The sequence below is a fragment of the Pelobates fuscus genome, chromosome 2 (assembly GCF_036172605.1).
Source record: "Pelobates fuscus isolate aPelFus1 chromosome 2, aPelFus1.pri, whole genome shotgun sequence".
Lineage (NCBI taxonomy): Eukaryota > Metazoa > Chordata > Amphibia > Anura > Pelobatidae > Pelobates > Pelobates fuscus.
In genome coordinates this window covers 244061837-244080839 of record NC_086318.1, presented here as the reverse complement: position 1 = coordinate 244080839, position 19003 = coordinate 244061837, and the positions used below count along the sequence as shown (strand labels likewise).

The window sequence follows — 19003 nt, the reverse complement described above, 5'->3', positions numbered from 1 at the left end:
TGTCCAAGACCATAAGGAACATCCCACTTGTAAGTACTGCCACTATACTAAGAAAAAAGGAATTTACGGTAAGTAAAATTACTGTTTTTTGAGGATTTTCAGAAGGCTACAGGTTTGTTCAAATTTTGATAAAGGTTGTGTTTGGGAAATGATGCTGATGAGGGGTTTATTAGTATTTAGGCATGATTTTAATTGGAAATATGAGAACATGAGATAAGAGGGTAGATCAAATTGTTGTTTCATTATGGAGAACATAAGATGGACCCCAGGAAACCCAGGCCTCCCTTCGGAATTGTCTTCTGCAGTAGTTTAGAAGCTACCCTCACCCTTTTGTTTTGCCATGTAAACTGTACCATCAGCTTGTGTAAAGTGATTATGAATCCTTTGTGGGGAGGGATCTGTAGTGTTCTGTGTAGATATTTCAACTTGGCTAGGAGGGACATCTCAACCCCCTCTACATGGCCTACTCAGGATAAAAACTTCCCTTCCCAAGATTGAAGTGTAGTCTTGAAATCATTGATGTAGTTGACTTCAAACAAGTTGGTTGGGTTTCTGGTTATTTTAACTCCCAAGAAGGCGAAGGAATCAGTTTGCTAGTCCAAGGGGAAGGCCATTTTAAGTCTTTCTAATTGTATATTTTGGATGTTAATGCTTAGTGCCTGTGTTTTGGTGACATTCAGTTTGTCGGCCGTATTCTATTATAAGAGCCATTTGTAACGGATCACCTTCCGTTGACGGATGCTCCTAGCGCTTCCTGAGGACTCCACGCACTGCAGACGACACCACAACCACCGCAGACTCCACAACCGCCGTAGCTTAACTGGAGCCGCGCCGTCTTCCTTCCACCCTGAATGAACCTCCAGCATTCAGGACCGTGTGGGAAAGACCTCCAGGAGAGCGTAACCGGAACAAGAGTTAAGTGATTAAAGCTCAAGGGAGTATGCAGAGCATAGCAATCCCCAGTGTGATATAGCAGTTCCCTCCAATAACGAGACAAGGCTACGTATTGAGGGTCAAGAAGATCTCTGGTTTAATGACAGGGACTCTGCTTTTATGCAGTGCTCCCCTGCAAGGGAGGCGCCCACAGGCAATTAGGTATTAACCAATCACATATCCGTTACATCCCACATATTCCCTCCCCTCTGCTTGGGAGATAATTGAGTTTCCTACTGTCAGGGGCATATTAGCCGCGAGGCAAACAAGGCATTTGCCTTGGGCGGCATTTTCCAGGGGGCGGCAAAAAACGCCGCCCCCAAATGCCCAGGGCAAATGCCTTGTTAGCCTTGCGGCTAGCTGACATGCCGTCTGGGCGGGCGATCTGCTGGGTGGCGCTGGCGGGCGGCCGGCGAGGGAGCTCTTCCTCTGAGCTGTCTGCTCAGCGTCCTCGCGCGCCGCACAGTGAGGCTGGGAGCCGGAATATGACGTCATATTCCGGCTCCGCCTCCCAGCCTCACTGTGCGGCGCGCGAGGGAGCTGAGCAGACAGCTCAGAGGAAGTGCTCCCTCCCCGGCTGCCCACCAATGCCGCCCAGCAGCCACTGGACCACCAGGGAGAAATAGGACCCCCCCAGCATTCCCAAAGGTAAGGAGGCTGGGGGGGTAAATAAGAAAAAAAAAATGTGTTAAATATGTGAGTGAGTGAGTATGTGTGTATGTCTGTTAGTGTGTGTGTGTGTGTGTCTGTTAGTGTGTCTGTGTGTCTGTTAGTGTGTCTGTGTATGTCTGTTAGTGTGTCTGTGTATGTCTGTTAGTGTGTGTGTGTGAATGTCTGTTAGTGTGTGTGTGTGTGTATGTCTGTTAGTGTGTGTGTGTATGTCTGTTAGTGTGTCTGTGTTTGTCTGTTAGTATGTGTGTGTGTGTGTGTGTATGTGTGTGTGTGTGTGTGTGTGTATGTCTGTTAGTGTGTGTGTGAATGTCTGTTAGTGTGTCTGTGTATGTCAGTGTGTGTGTCTGTTAGTGTGTCTGTGTATGTCTGTTAGTGTGTGTGTGTATGTCTGTTAGTGTGTATGTCTGTTAGTGTGTGTGTATGTCTGTTAGTGTGTCTGTGTATGTCTGTTAGTGTGTGTGTGTGTGTCTGTTAGTGTGTGTGTGAGTGTCTGTTAGTGTGTCTGTGTATGTCTGTTAGTGTGTCTGTGTATGTCTGTTAGTGTGTGTGTGTGTGTGAATGTCTGTTAGTGTGTGTGTGTATGTCTGTTAGTGTGTGTGTGTATGTCTGTTAGTGTGTCTGTGTTTGTCTGTTAGTATGTGTGTGTGTGTGTGTGTGTATGTGTGTGTGTGTGTATGTCTGTTAGTGTGTGTGTGAATGTCTGTTAGTGTGTCTGTGTATGTCAGTGTGTGTGTCTGTTAGTGTGTCTGTGTATGTCTGTTAGTGTGTGTGTGTGTATGTCTGTTAGTGTGTATGTCTGTTAGTGTGTCTGTGTATGTCTGTTAGTGTGTGTGTGTATGTCTGTTAGTGTGTCTGTGTATGTCTGTTAGTGTGTGTGTGAGTGTCTGTTAGTGTGTCTGTGTATGTCTGTTAGTGTGTCTGTGTATGTCTGTTAGTGTGTGTGTGTGTGTGTGTGTATGTCTGTTAGTGTGTGTGTGTGAATGTATGTTAGTGTGTCTGTGTATGTCAGTGTGTGTGTCTGTTAGTGTGTCTGTGTATGTCTGTTAGTGTGTGTATGTCTGTTAGTGTGTGTGTGTATGTGTATGTATGCCTGTTAGTGTGTATGTCTGTTAGTGTGTGTCTGTTAGTGCGTGTGAGTGTGTGTGTATCTGCTAGTGAGTGTGTGTCTGTTAGTGTGTGTCTGTTAGTGAGTGTGAGTGTGTCTGTAAGTGTGTGTGTGTTTCTGTTAGCGAGTGTGTGTTTCTGTTAGCTAGTGTATGCGTATCTGTAAGTGAATGTGTGTGTGTGTATTTAGAAGGCGGGGCGGGGGAAGGATGGGGGTGGCGCGGGCGGGAGGGGGGTGCCTGAGTTTTGTCCTGCCTAGGGCAGCACAAAACCAGGATACACCACTGCCTACTGTATCTACTCAATTATCTCCAAGCTAAAACTTATACATTTTATACATTTCTATAACTTCTAAAATATACATGTCACAAACATAAAACATACATTTTCATAATCAATCCATTGAGGGGAACAGCATATTAAAAATGACACGAATCAGACCAGGGGTTCAAAAGTTAGTAAAAGTATTTTTAAAAACCCACTGCCAGCATGGCTTTCCGGTCCAAACCAGTTTCAGAGTCTTCTATCATGGAGATAATTGAGAAGTAATCCAATTATCTCCAAGGACAGAGGCAAAACTCCATTAGCCACATGGCAGACAAAGTACAATAAAAGACATAAAAATACATACTGTTACATTTACCACATATTCCACCTATCCCCAGATAGCTTAGATCTGAGCGCACATTATTACCGGATGGCGCTCAGATCACATACATACAGTTCAATCGCCATGGAGCCAAAGTCTTTCATACAGTCTTTCAGTATACGGCTGGGCTCCATGGCATAGCTATCTGGGGTAGCATGGCTTTAACAGTCCGCAGAAAGGCACAAATAAACCTTTCGGCAGGGAAAATAACAGGTTTGAACTGCAGGGCCATAGTCGCAGGGCAGGAGGGTAGCAATAAGTCCTCTCCAATGCCCAGTGGCAAATGGCAGTTTGTCACACCATTAGATTAGGAAGCGTGATGTGGGATTGTGTTAGAGTTAAGAACACATCATTGACAAAGAGGCTAAGCTTGTATTCCTTGTTGCCTAGTGAAACATCATGTATAGATGTGTCTGAATGGATTTTATTCACCAACGGCTCCAGGGCTATGATGTATAGTAGGGGGGAGAGTGGGCACCCCTGTCTGGATCTGTTTGCTATCACACACAGTTTAGAGCAGACCCCCGCGTTCAGCAGAGCAAATGGGTAGCTGTATAGTGCAGAAACAAAATTTAAGAATTGCGTAGGAAAATTAATTCTTGGGATAACTGCACGCAAAACAGTCTAATTTAGATAGCAGAAGGCCTTCTCTATGTTGAGCAACATGAGTAGGCCTCCAACTCCCAAACTCTTAACGCTATGCAATAGGTTGAGAACCTTACAGGTATCTATATGACCCTTGTCTGCCTGCTATGAAGGCTAGTTGATCATTATGAATCAAGAGTGGCAGTATGTCGCTTAACCAGTTGGCGTAAATTATTGCATAAAGTTTTGTATCTGTGTTCAGTAAGGAGATTGGTCGGAAATTTGGGCATTGTGTTGAAAGTATGCCGTGTTTGGAGAGGGTGATGACAGATGCTAGGTGAGAGGCCAAAACCTGTTGAAACTTCTTATATTAAAGATTCCTCAATCCATCAGGACCTGGGGCTTGTAACAATTGCATGTCAGCTTCTGTTTCAGGGTGTGAAACAGGAGCCTTGGGGGTTGCAATTACTTCTGGTGTGAGGCTCGGTAGGTAAATTAAATGTTCACCAGGTATGTATCGCTGTCTGGTTTGGAAGGTACATGCATTTTACAGAGTTGTGCTAGGTTATTTAGCGAATCATAGATGCGGTAAACGCATCACTAATATTTTGCAAGATTACTTTATCTCCATTTTGAGTAATAATATGCAGGATTCTAGAATTGGCTTCCCTTTGCTTTAGCCTTCAAGTCAGTTGTTTGCTGGCTTTTTTCCAACTGCTAACATTGGGTGGCCTTTAGTTTGTGTGGATAATAACTCACTTTTTGCAGGGTACTTGTGTTTATTTTGTCCAATAGGTCATTAATTTGTGAAAGGAGAAGTTAACTGGGTCGACTTTGGTTTTCTTTAGTTAAGTCCTTTAGCTGTTTGTGACAGCTCAACCAGTGGGTCTGAGAGATGTTTTTTTAAGTGGGAGGCTCTTCGAAGTAAGAGGCATCTGATTACCAATTTTATGTGCCTGCCAAAAAGTGCTCACAGATGTGCCAGGAGTCTGATTGAGTAAATATAATCTTGTATAGCATCTTGTACCGTGGTGACATAGGAAGGGTCTTGGAGGAGAGATTTGTTTAACTTCCATAAGCTTTTGTGTGTATAGTCGCACTGGACACTATAGGCACCCAGACCACTTCAGCTAATTGAAGTGGTGTGGGTGCACTGTCCCAGTCCCCTTAAAACTGCACTGTTATGGCCGCATCCGTTTTTTTTTTTAACCCCCTCCTCCCATCTCCTCTTCATCTAATTGCTCCCCTAGTCACCGTCAAATGCTCCTAGTCCCCCCATATTACCTATTTTATGCCTGGACCTAGGTCCTGGGCGCCGCCATCTTTGTGTGGTCAGATGAAGTCTTTGTGGGATACGTCATCTGCCCACACTAGATAGCACTATGAAATTCCCACACATGCCTAGTTAAACACTTGGGTATTCGCTATTGTCCAAAATTCGGACGGGAATTTCGTCTATTCATTAATTCGTCAGAAAGATGAATAAATGAATACAAATTTCAGACGAACAAACAAACACCGAATATCAGTGTTCGTTTGTTCGTTTAGTTTATTACAAGGCACGCAGCTCCCGCCTTGTAATATGTAAAAATAGAAGCGTCAGGGAGCAGTGCTCCACGCCACTTCTTAACCCCACCCATTTACTCTCTCACTCGATGGGTGTCAATATGACCCCCATATTAACATATGGGAGATTCAGATCTCCCAAATGCCCCTACTCGCTATGCCGCCAGTAGGGGAATGTCTACTAAACAGTAAAATAATTTAAATTTTTTTAAAAATAATAATTAAAAAAATTGTAAAAATAATTTAAAAAAAAACCCTTCAAATAAATGGGCCCTAAAAGACAACAGGGGGACCTATTTTCCCCCCTCATTCCCCTCCCATGAGCGGCGGGTGGGGGCACTAACAGACAATGGGGGGGACCTATTGTGCTCCCCTCCACAGCCCCCACCCATGAGATGGAGGCCCTAAAAGACAATGGGGGGAACTATTGTTCCCCCCCCCACAAATGGGCGATGGGTGGGGTCTAAATGAAAAAATATCCCCCCTCCCCAGGTGACTAGGGATCCCCAAGCCCCTAGTCACCCCCTACCCAAATAAATAAACTACAGCCCTACCTACTCTATATGTAGGGTGAAGCAGGAACAATAAAACTAAATACCTGTAAATACAAATAAAAACCTTACCATTTTATGTCTTCTTTTTTCTAAAACCTTCTTTTTTCGGCCCCAAAAAAGGCCAAATTAAAATCCAAAAAGCCTGTCGAAATTGTAAAAAAAAAAAAAAACCTGACGCTTGAAAAAAAATAATCCATCTTCACTCAGGTAGGGCACCACACAGACTGAGCTCCCCAGTGTGGAGAAAGGCTTGTAAAGCTTTCCCATGCCCTGCAATTTGACTCAGAGTGCTCTGATTGGTTGGTTTTAGCTAACCAATTAGAGTGCTCTGATAGGTAAATAGTGAGCCTTACAGGTAACCAATCAGGTCCCCCCTTATTGTCATTTAAGGCCCCCACCCACTGCCGTTTGAAGATGGCAACCGCCAGTGAAGAGAGCAATTTGGAGCAGTTTGTTTCTAACCGCTGTTCTCTGCCCTATTTGAAATCTATCAGTTCCTGTTGGCAGTTGGTGGAATGTTCGAGGGATTTGAAAGATTTGAAAGTTCTTCTCTGCCTTTGCTGTAGAGTGAGCGAATCACACTCCAACCTTTCCACAGTTACTCAAGCCACTCCACTCAGTTACTCCGCCCACTCCAGTTGTAGACTACTGGTGGAGGCAAGAACACTTCACACAATTTCCCCAGAAATGGTAGCTTTTTTAGTTATTATTATTTTTAATAAACTGCAATAATTACCTTTTTGGGTTAATTTTACTTCCAGGCCATTAGGTGACTTTTGGTCACCTGACACTGGCCACACTCATGTTCTGCATGAGGACATCCAGTGTCATCCGAATTCCCTTAGGAAAGCATTCTATAATGCTTTCCTATGGATGAAGTCCTAATGCTAGCGCTTTAGGTCTCACCCACCAGCTGATATAGGGGAGGAATTGAGGCAGTGTCTGAATAGGGGTGTTATGGGCAAATGCAAATATAACAAGTTTTAGAATGAAGTGTTGTCTTTCTTAAACTGTGTACTTTGTCTTTAAGAGATATTGCAAGTTGACAAGGTGTTAGAAATGGAACATATTGTTTTTCATAGATGTTTCTTTAAGCAATAACCTCAGTGTATAATATGTTTGCGCCATTTTGTCCCAGACGAATTACAATAACAATAATGCATAAAGCATATAACTTCAAGGCTATACTACGACTCTTTCAGTACACAATATACCGTGGTAACCCCAAGTTAATGGAACTTCCCCAAATCCGGGAATCTCCCACGACTGTGCACTTACGTCTTAGTATAAACAACAGATAAGCTAGTATTCAGACTTTGGGAAGCCATCTTGTCCCAAGTCGGTGGAAGTTCCCCACGTCCGGGAGTTTCCCATGACGTGCGCACTTGCTTTTAGTTATGGCCTTGTATCTTTGCCAATTTAAGGGAGGTCCTACATTGATTTAAAGTAAAAGAAGTGTTACTTTTTCATATATGAACTATGGTAACCCTAAAATGACGACACCTAAGGTATAAATAGGTGTACTTTTAAATGTTAAGAAATGGAGGAGAGACTTGTAGACAGACGCTGCTCCATCTTAAAATGACAGAGAGGCTGACATGATGACATGATCAGAAGGGTATGTTAACCTATAAATGATATTTGCAAGCATTTAGTTTAATCTTATAAACTCTGCTATAATGGATTTTATATGTCTATATTTATATTTTTATATAATAAATATCTAAAAGACAAAACTATTGCTTCCAAGATAATCCTTATTTTATATTGTATTCTCAATTATTTATTTATTTTAAATAGAGGATCTCTTACACTAACTACATAAAATTATGGCTAAGATATCTGTATGGTTAGCCCTACTAAGTTATATCCTTAAGACATTATAGTGGTAAATAAGGGAACCACCTGCGGTCACAGGGGAGTGAAGGGTGCGACGGAAGGGGGCACTATAGTGTGTTATAGTGCCGGGAAAACAAATTTGTGTTTCTTCGCACTATAGTTTCCCTTTAAAACTACAAGGCCACTGCTCCCAAACCACTTAATTGAGATTAAGTTGTCTGGGTACATTTAGTGGACCTTTATGTAAAAAAAAACCCAAAAAACTTAACATTTGTTCTTAAGGTGTAAAAACAATTAAATTTAAACCAGAAAGTAAAAACATAAATTGGAAACATTTGATCGATTTTTTTTTTTTTGTGTGTGTGTGTGAGAAATTGTATATTTATAAACTTTTCAAAAACACAGTTTCATAAAATGTACATTCTACATCATTGCTGTTAGGGTCCTAAAGGTTTGAAATGTTACTTTAAGTAGATGGATGTGCTAATATTTCAGCCGCAAACCTTGATCCATTGAACAGAGCAAAACAGACAAATCCCTCGTTTGTCTGCTCATCGTCAGATTATTGTGTGTGTGTGTGAGGAGAGAGGGGGGATCTCCATGTGTCTCCATTGGGTCTCCTCTCCATATACGTAGGTATGACACATGGTAGGTGTGGCATCAGTGCCGCAAGAGGCAGCCTGAGGTCGGGCCAGAGCTGAGAGCTGTTCCTCCTCCGTGGTGCTGATCAGAGCTGGACCGAAACAGAACTGAAGCTGCGTTGACTCTGTTGACACCTCAACCTGTGAACTCCTGGAAGGTGAAGGACGGGAGGCAGAGTCAGCCAGGCTCACAGCTGGCAACAAGTCAGGGGATCTGCAGCAGGAGGAGGGGGTACGATAACCACACAAACACGCCATGCTCTGGCCCTCTGCTGCCTTTCTACTGCATCCTAGCTGTACACAACCTCTGCTAACATCCTGCTCCTGGAACACTAGCGGAGGATTTTATCCCTTGGATACAATGACACTACTAGAGAACTTCTAATATCCTAACGTGGAGACGAGATAGTATTACAGCATTCTGATCAGAGCTCACTATTCAAGCCTTGTTTTGAAGATCTCACTCCTCTGCCCATAATGCACTTCCCATTTACATCATGGGGCAACAGGCCCCTCGTCCCTCTTACCATCCTTTTGACTCTGTCCCTGTGCTGTGCCATAGGAAATTTTAGAAAGATATCTGTGGGGTCTCCTGCTCCTCAGCTGACTGACTTAAGATCCCAGATTTCAGGGGTGGAGGAGCTCCTGGAAGAATTTGGCAAACAGCTGCAGCAGGAAAGGCATTCCCATAGCCAAGGGGTGCTGGGGCCAGAGGAGCACAGACTGCACCAGCATGCTGATCAGGAAGAGGGGGATTGGGCCAGGGAACACACGAACAAAGGTGCTATGCAAACGCTGGGCAAAGATGCTACAGAGGAAGAAACTATGCAGCAACAGCTACAAGAGGTTGGGGTCAGGTCACAAGGAAATGTCGGGGAAGACGTGTGCAACTTCAGCAAGCTGGAGGATTATATTATTCGCACTAAAGACTCTCTGGAAGCAGGTGCCACCTTCCTAAAAGCCCCTGAGAAGGTGTACAGCTGGAAGCAGTGCCTGGAGGTGTGTTGCTCTGATCCCAGCTGTTCTGCTGCTGTGGTGGAGAGATCAGGTCGGTGGTTGAGCTGCTTCCTTTTTGACTGCACTCACCGTGGGCGAAACGTGTGCAAATTCTCCCCCCACATGGACTACATCAGCTACACCATGTCCGGGCGCAATGCTTCATTAGTTGGATCTCTGGGCTCCCCCCTGCTCACCCTGGCTGCACAGAGTGGTAAGACATCTTTTACTTGGGCCTCACCTGTCAACATTCTTTATGCAGGTTATAGTTGCTTATTCAGTTTCTTTGTGTCCTGGTGATCATGTTTCTAGATGAATAACACTGTTTTATTTGGTAAATTATACAAATACACTACTTAAAAAAAAAAAGAAAAGGAGCCAATGTTATTTGAACTGCACAGGTAGATTTTATTGTGTTAATACAAACAGGGCCGGCCTTAGACCATTAGACGTCCTGTGCTAAAAGTTCTCACGGCGCCCCCGTCAGGGATGTGTCAGGGATACATGTTTGTATTCCTGACACTATAGTGTTCCTTTAATCACATTAAAGGAACATTCTGGCCATCATAACAACTACATCGAAATGAAAATGCTATGATGCCAGGAGGCCCCTGGGTGCTCTCTTTCCTTTAAGGGGTTACACCGCTCTCAAATGGTTTAACCCCAAAGGCTTCCTCCACCTCCATATCACTCAGTGGTATTCGGCTTCTGTTAGGAAGTGCAGATTGATGTCAGGCATGGGTGCCGCTGATAGGCTAGAGTGGTCAGCTGACGCTCTAAGCCAATCATTAGTTCCCGGTTTATAAAAATGTTTTACTTTTTTGGGGGAAGCTATGGATTGGCTTAGAGTTCCAGCTGACCAGAGCAGTCAGCCAGTCAGCGACACACCCCTACCCAGCAGCACTCAGTGCTTCCTGACACTCAGTAAATAAAAAGAACACATTTTTTACCTGGGGAGATGAGAAGGTCCAAAGTATTCCTGCCAGGCCCAGGTACCAAAGCCTTATGATGTGGTGTCCAGAATGAAGTGGAGGAATCACTTCACTTGTCCTTCCTGCTCCAATCTCCTTTTTTTCTCCTACTTTACCTCCTTGCTCATTGTTGTTCCTTTTGGCTCCTTCTCCTACTTTACCTTTGTGCTCCTTCTGTCCCTTCCTGTTCCCGCTGCCCCTTCCTGCTAATTTCTGTTCCTTTCTGCTCCTTCACCTACTTTACCTTCGTGCTCATTCTGTCCCTTCCTGCCCCTTTCTGCTGCTTGCTGACTCTTTCTGCTCCTTGAAGACCCTTCATGTTCCTTGCTGCCACGTCCTGCTTCTTGCTGCCCCATTCTGCTCCTTCTCCTACTTTACCTTTGTGCTACTTCTGTCCCTTCCAGATAATTGCTGACCCTTCCTGCTCGTTTCTATTCCTTCTCCTTTTTGCTCCTTGATGTCCCTTCCTGCTCATTTATGTTCCTTTTCCTTATTGCTCCTTCTCCTACTTTACCTTTGTGCTCTTGATTCTTTGTGCTCCTTAACCTGTGTGCTCCTTCTGTCCCTCCCTGCTCCTTGCTACCATTCCCAGCTCCATGCTGACCTTTTCTGCTCCTTGTAGATTCTTTCTGTTCCTTCTCCTACTTTACCTTTTTGCTCCTTCTGATTCTTTCTGCTCCTTTATTTTGTACTCCTTCTTTCCTTTCCTGCCCCTTTTCTTCTCCTTGCAGACCCTTCCTTTTCCTTGATGCCCCTTCCTGCTTCTTGCTGCCCCCCTCCTGCTCCTTGCTGACCCTTCCTGTAGGCTGCCCCCCCATGCCTCGCTTACCTGATCTGTAGGCTGTCTCCCCCCTTCCCTCACTTACTTGATCTGTAGGCTGCCCCTCCATTCCCCACTTACCTGATCTGTAAGCGCCCCCCCCATGCCGCACTTACCTGATCTGTAGTTTTCCCCCAATCCCTCACCTAATCTGTCGTCTGTCTCTGTAGGCTGGGAGTTGCTGGCTGCACTCTGTGCTGCTCCCCTGCAGATTAAGCCAGGAGAGAGAAGCAGGGATAAGATGTAGCTTCCTATCCCTGCCTTTCTCCATACACAGTGCCGATATTGCACTGTATTCTCAATTTCATAAGAAAAATACCAGCACAAAAAATCCAGGGGGGTGCAAGTGCCCTCCCTTGCAGACGCCCATGCACACAGGCAAACGGTCACACACACAAACTTACCTCTTTTCCTTATGGCTGGAAAGGAGAGTGAAAGCAGTTGGTTATTGGGGAAGCAGGGATTCCTTGCTTCTTCCCTCTTCCTGTGAAGCAGTTACCAGGGGCTTCTGGTAGGTATTAGCCCCGCCTCCACCTCGCGGTGAGCTCCACCCCTGCCGCTCTGTAAACCCCACCCCCTTGTTTTTGAGAGCGAGAAAATCCAAAGAGGCACTAGATTGAACTCTGATGGTTCAATCTAGTGCCTAATTAAGGGTTGGTATTTGAATAATAATCTGTTTTGTTGTGACAGTGTAACGTTTTAGTGTTCTTTATTAGCAAAGAAAATACACTTTTCCTCACAGGGAAAGTTAAAGTTAAAAAAAACAAAACGTTAAATCTTTCTAAAGGTAATGTTAGGATCAGTCATATTTTTAAACTGCTGAATCCTCCCAAAAGATATCTTTCATAAGCAGGCAAGGTTTGGATGTTTTTTGGCCCTTGGGTAGAGCTTTAATTAAATGGTGCACTACCTACAATCTAATATATAGATGATAATAGCAGACACAAATCAGCTACTCAAACTATCCCTATCCCATATGCACCAAAAGCTATCAGGCTGTTCATACTCTTTCCTCATGCAGATCCTGTGCTATATTATTCCTATTTTCTTCTTACTGGCATCATGCATAATTAACTACACTGCTGCCAGGTGTCCCTATTGAGGCAGGACACTTCCTGTTTTTTGCCCTAATCCACCTGTCCCTCTTTTCTAGGAGCTCCATAGTGTTGGTGTGTCTGAGTGTATAGAAGCCATAGTATCCACAGCCATAATACTCACAGCAATGTGTCTTTACGCTAAAATAAATGTGTTTAGAAACTAGTCTGTGCAAATAAGATACATTGTTCTTGTTCTTAATTGCATTTTAGTTGCAAAAATTATTAGTAAGTCACCTAAAATGTCTCTGATCAGCCCCGTCCCTACTCACACCCTACTCCCTACACCCTGTCACTACTCACACAAAGTGTCCCTCTTTGTCTGTTTGTATTATTGGGAAATTAGCTTAACAATCCTAACTTCACAAAATACATATTTAAGTTTTTATAAGAAATGTATTAGAATGGGCTGTTACCTCTTAATTTATAGTTAAAGGACCACTCTAGGCACCCAGACCACTTCAGCTTAATGAAGTGGTCTGGGTGCCAGGTCCTTCTAGGGTTAACCCATTTTTTCATAAACATAGCAGTTTCAGAGAAACTGCTATGTTTATGAATGGGTTAAGCCTTCCCCCTATGTCCTCTAGTGGCTGTCTCATTGACAGCCGCTAGAGGCGCTTGCGTGCTTCTCACTGTGATTTTCACAGTGAGAGCACGCCAGCGTCCATAGGAAAGCATTGTGAATGCTTTCCTATGTGACCGGCTGAATGCGCGCGCAGCTCTTGCCGCGCGTGCGCATTCAGCCGACGGGGAGGAGAAGAGGAGGAGAGCAGGAGGAGATCTCTCCGCCCAGCGCTGGAAAAAGGTAAGTTTTTACCCCTTTCCCCTTTCCAGAGCCGGGCGGGAGGGGGTCCCTGAGGGTGGGGGCACCCTCAGGGCACTCTAGTGCCAGGAAAACGAGTATGCTTTCCTGGCACTAGAGTGGTCCTTTAAGTAATAAAATCATTTCTATATTTCAAGCTTAACAGGACATCCATGTGACTCACTATTAAAATTAATCCAGGACTTGACAAATTTGCTTGAAATTTAGGAGATAAAAAGCTAACAAAAACTAAATTAACAAAGCTTAATTTTCATAGACAAAAATAAAATTCTTAAAGGAACACTATAGTCACCAGAACAGATACAGCTTAATGTAGTGGTTCTGGTGTCTATAGCCTGTCCCTTTTGGCTTTTCAATGTAAACACTGCCTTTACAAAGAAAGGCAGTGTTTACATTGCTGCCTAGAAACACCTCTAGTGACAGTCACTCAAACATATGTAATAAGGCTGTACTTTTTTTTTTTTTTTTTTTTTAATAGACACAACTTGGTATTTATTTTTTGTTTATGTCAGTCCTTTTAGATAATGTCTATTTATTGTAAACATTGTATCTATTTGTATTGTTGGGTTCCTCTACAAAGAGCCATAAATGTGTAGGAGGCCGTTCCAATTGTTTTTAATACAATTTGTTGAAATATGAGGATTCCTGCACGTGGATGCTGGGGAGGGCTGTGACATCATGAGTGTGTTTATGCCCGGCATGAGGCATTTTTATGTATAGGTATTGATAAGATGGACACAACTCCGGTTGCGTGTGTGGTTGTATTGCATTTTTGGTGGCTATGTGAGGTATTTTATTAAAGACTGAACATGGTGGAGTAGCAGTTGAAGCAGACGTTACGGGACTGTTTCTTTCTTTGAGACAAGGCTTACCGGTAATTTGCACATAAAACAAAACAAAAAACACACAGAGAAGTCGAAAATCTCCTCTGTGCATAGCCTTTATGCCCCAACTCCAATAACAAAGGAAAATTAATTAAGTGGTTACTTACTGTAGCTGTTAAGTTCACTGCTGGACTTCTGATGCTGGTTCCATGGTTCCAAATTCCATCTTCAACACAATTCCAAAAAATAACGTAATCAGTAAAATTATTTCCTCAGGGTGGATCCTTAAAATTATTTCCTCAGGGTGGATCATTTATTGAAAAATATACAACATGGTACAGAAAATACTTACAGATCTCATAAATAACATGCGATCTAGATGAAATCCTAAATAAGGTAAAGGAACACTATAGGGCAGTGATGGCGAACCTTTTTGAGCCCGAGTGCCCAAACCGCAATATATGGCAACTTTTTTTTCCTCAACACTGCAATTAAACCTGAATACTGAGGTTTAAGTTTAGAAAAAACAACTTGTACAGTTGTCCGAACTAATTAACATCTTGTGTTTTAAAAGAAGAACACAATAGATAGTTCAATGATACAGATTTTAAATAATGATATAAATAGATAAAATTCAGCTTATATTTATTAGTATCTCCAACAAATGCAATACATACACACAGACTGCAGAACACATTCTCACACCGTCCGCTAAACACATACACACATCGTCCGCTAAATACATACACACACACCGTCCGCTAAATACACACACACACACACACACACACAGTCCGCTGAGTACACATACAGACAGACTGCTGAATACACACACACATACTGCATTGAGGGGTGCAGTGTGTGTGTGTAAGGGTGTGGAGTGCTGTGTGTGTGGGGGGGGGGGGTGTGCTGTGTGTGCTGTGTGTGTGTGGGCGGGTAGGGGTGCTGTGCTGTGGGTGGTACTGTGGTGGTAGGGGTCCTGTGGGTGGTAGGGGTGCTGTGGGTGGTAAGGGGTGCTGTGGGTGGGCAGGGGTGCTGTGGGGCGGCAGGGGTGCTGTGGGGGGTAAGGGTGCTGTGGGGAGTAAGGGATGCTGTGGGTGGCAGGGGTGCTGTGGGTGGCAGGGGTGCTGTGGGTGGTAAGGGGTGCTGTGGGTGGTAAGGGGTGCTGTGGATGGTAGGGGTGCTGTGGGTGGTAGGGGTGCTGTGGGTGGTAAGGGGTGCTGTGGGCGGTAAGGGGTGCTGTGGGTGGTAGGGGTGCTGTGGGTGGTAGGGTTGCTGTGGGTGGTAAGGGGTGCTGTGGGTGGTAGGGGTGCTGTGGGTGGTAGGGGTGCTGTGGGTGGTAAGGGGTGCTGAGGGTGGTAAGGGGTGCTGTGGGTGGTAAGGGTGCTGTGGGTGGTAAGGGGTGCTTAGGGTGGTAGGGGTAAGGGGTGCTGTGGGTGTTAAGGGGTGCTGAGGGTGGTAAGGGGTGCTGTGTGTGGTAAGGGGTGCTGTGGGTGGTTAGGGGTGCTGAGGGTGGTAATGGGTGCTGTGGGTGGTAGGGGTGCTGTGGGTGGTAGGGGTGCTGTGGGTGGTTAGGGGTGCTGAGGATGGTAAGGGGTGCTGTGGGTGGTAAGGGGTGGTGAGGGTGGTTAGGGCTGCTGAGGGTGGTAAGGGGTGCTGAGGGTGGTAAGGGGTGCTGTGGGTGGTAAAAGGAGCTGAGGGTGGTAAGGGGTGCTGAGGGTGGTAAGGGGTGCTGTGGGTGGTAAGGGGTGCCGTGGGTGGTAAGGGGTGCCATGGGTGGTAAGGGGTGCTGAGGGTGGTAAGGGGTGCTGAGGGTGGTAAGGGGTGCTGAGGGTGGTAAGGGGTGCTGTGGGTGCTGAGGGTGGTAAGGGGTGCTGAGGGTGCTGTGGGTGGTAAGGGGTGCTGAGGGTGGTAAGGGGTGCTGTGGGTGCTGTGGGTGGTAAGGGGTGCTGAGGGTGGTAAGGGGTGCTCTGGGTGGTAAGGGATGCTGAGGGTGGTAAGGGGTGCTGTGGGTGCTGTGGGTGGTAAGGGGTGCTGAGGGTGGTAAGGGGTGCTGAGGGTGGTAAGGGGTAAAAATACATAAAAACAAAACAAAAGAAAAGCTATATTAATGCTGTATCCCCTCCCCCCCCCTTCCTCTTACCTTTGGTGAAGGGGGGGGGACACAGTCATCCCTGGTGGTCCGGTGGTAAGTTTGTTTGTGGCAGCTACGGAGCACTTCTGTCCTCCTGCGCGATGCTGTGTGGAGTGTTGCCATGGTAACGCGCGGCAACGCTCCACACAGCATCGCGCGGGAGAACAGGGGAGCTGCTTGCTAGAGCCCTCCCCCTGCCTCCCGACCCAGAAGCAGAGTAGGCGCCTGCCGTTTCGGGCAGGCAGGTGCCTACTCTGCAGACAGCCAGCAGCCCTATGGCCGCGTGCCAACAAGGCGGGCCACCTGTGGCACGCGTGCCATAGGTTCGCCATCACTGCTATAGGGTCCTGAACTCAAACTTGTATTCCTTATCCTATATTGTTAAAACCTTAGGAGACTTGCCTCCCTTAAAAGGCTGGCTCCACCTCCGATCCACCTCTATGGCTGACATCAGAATTGATGATTTTAGCCAATCCAATGCTTACTCATAGGAAAAGCATTGGTTTGGCTGAGATCATCAAGGAGGTGTGGAGGGGGAGGACCAAACACTGGCCTGGCCAATCAGTATCTCATCATAGAGATGTATTGATTCTGTGCAACACTGACCCAGGAAGCACCTCTAGTGGTCATCTGAAGAGTAGCCACTAGGTGTTCCTAGGCTGTCATCTAATAGGCTGTCTTTTACCTTCTTTGCTGTTAAAGGCGACAACCCTAGCAGCAATATTTAAAGGACCACTCCACACCCAAAAGCATTTTGAGAAATAAGCACTTTTATAATATAACTAGGAATCAAACAGCCAAGGAGGATTCCTTCATACTTTCGTTAGCTCCACTGAGCTAAGGGAAGGGACAGGCACACTCACATACCTCAGGCCAGCACCTCAGCTCCATAGGTGGGCGTGCATGCACTCATGAGCACCAAGTCAGAGGCGTGGTGGTGAATTCCCTGTGAAGAGACTGAAAGTCTCTTCCAGGGAAAAAATAACTGCAGCCTTAGCAAGCTCTTTTAAGATATATCTCCAATGAATACATGCATTAAAAAATCATGCATGTATTCACTGGAGGTATATCTACTAAACAGTGACTTTTCTTTATGTTACTATGTGGGAAGTGGAGTGCTCCTTTAATAGAAATCAAAAGTTATCATTGTATGAGCACAACTGAAGATGAGATAATGAGAGGGAAAGCTAAGAGAGGTTAGTTAGATAGACCGAGAGAGAGCTGGAGTATTATACAGAAATATGTACTGTGTGGGGATCTCTGTATTGCACCTCTGTGTAATCCAGCACAGTGATCCTGAATGTGGGATGCTTTCTACTTATTGTGCCAGCTCAGTAATTTCTCTGTATCTTACTCCAATCTATTAAAAAAGGCCACACGAAAATTGCCCACAGAAAAAAACCCACAGTCATAAATGCGTACAAAAAATGTCCACACGGAATAATATGCACATATAGTAATTTTTAAAGGATCACCATAGTGTCAGGAAAACAAACCCGTTTTCCTGACACTATGTCATCCTCGGGGAACCCTCACCCTCAGGGTACCCCTCGCGTGGCGCTGAAGGGGTTAAAACCCCTTCAGAAGCTTACCTTAATCCAGCTCCGAGCTCCCTCGGCACTGGTGACCTCTCCTCCCCCGCCGACGTCGGCTCCTGAGTGGAGCAAAATGCGCATTTGCGGCAAGAGCCTTGGTGACTATAGTGTCCCTTTAACCCCTTAAGGACACATGACGTGTGTGACACGTCATGATTCCCTTTTATTCCAGAAGTTTGGTCCTTAAGGGGTTAAGTAAAGGATAAGATGTGCAATTTAAAGAACCATAGATGAATACAATTTTAGATCACCATTTATCTCCTATTTATGAGCATGTTTTGGTATTGTCTATATTTTATATTGTTATCAATGTATTTTGGTTAAAATATTCAATATTCATATGCAACAATTTGGATTGTGATTTTATCGAGTATAATTAAATAATAATTTTGCTATGTTATAAGTATACTAATTAATTGCTCAAAAAAAGTTGCCTGTGTATGAAGAGGGCTTTAATGCTCTTGAATGTAAAATGTTTGTAAGGGAAAATACATGAAATAAAAGTGAACGGTTTATCAAATAATTTTATTCAACAGTTCTATTACAACAAAAATTATAATAGAACTCAAAGCCAGAGGATACGCACACGCACACGAGATCAAATTGCCTGAATAAAAGTATCTTTTACACATCTTTTATTGGTGATCTTTTTACTGTAAGACTATGTAAATATACTATAACATAACCGTAGCAAAAATAACCATATTTTATTATATTAACTATATGTGCAAATTATTCAGTGTGGGCTTTTTTCCTCATGGGCAACTTTCCATGTGGGTATTTTTCAGTGTGATAAATATTCGGTGTGTGCATTTTTCTTGTGCGCTTTTTTTTTTCCTGATCATCATTTTACTCAGCTCTATCTGTTCTATTGCTATCTCTGTTATCTAGCCAGCTCTGTGTATTATATAGGCTCCTTTGTATTTGTATTCTGCCTAGCCCTGTATTATATCTCTATTTCTTTCTCAGCTGTGTTTGTGGTATGGTTACTCTGTATTGTACTCAGCTCTACGTATTTTATAAATATCTTTATTTTGTGCCCAGCTTGTTTCATTGTATGAGCATCTCTGTATTATGCTCTGATCTCTGTTTTGTATGAGCATCTCTGTACTGTATAGGAAGGAGTAAAATTCTGGGGGAGGAGTCTGGCACACCACCATCTTAAAACTTTATCAGCCACTACTGTTCTTTATATTAAATGTT

At 44.5% G+C, this 19003-nt stretch overlaps 1 protein-coding gene across 2 annotated transcripts in view; it reads left to right on the top strand.

Annotated features, from left to right (window-relative positions):
• The first annotated feature begins 8566 nt into the window (after window positions 1–8566).
• The window catches only part of LRP11 (LDL receptor related protein 11), a 78978-nt gene continuing 68541 nt past the window's right edge, over window positions 8567–19003 (top strand). For both annotated transcript variants that reach the window (XM_063443304.1, XM_063443303.1), the window contains exon 1: window positions 8567–9753. In XM_063443304.1, coding sequence (XP_063299374.1) covers window positions 9021–9753 — 733 coding nt within the window. In that variant the 5' untranslated portion in view covers window positions 8567–9020. The remainder of the gene's footprint in view (window positions 9754–19003) is intronic.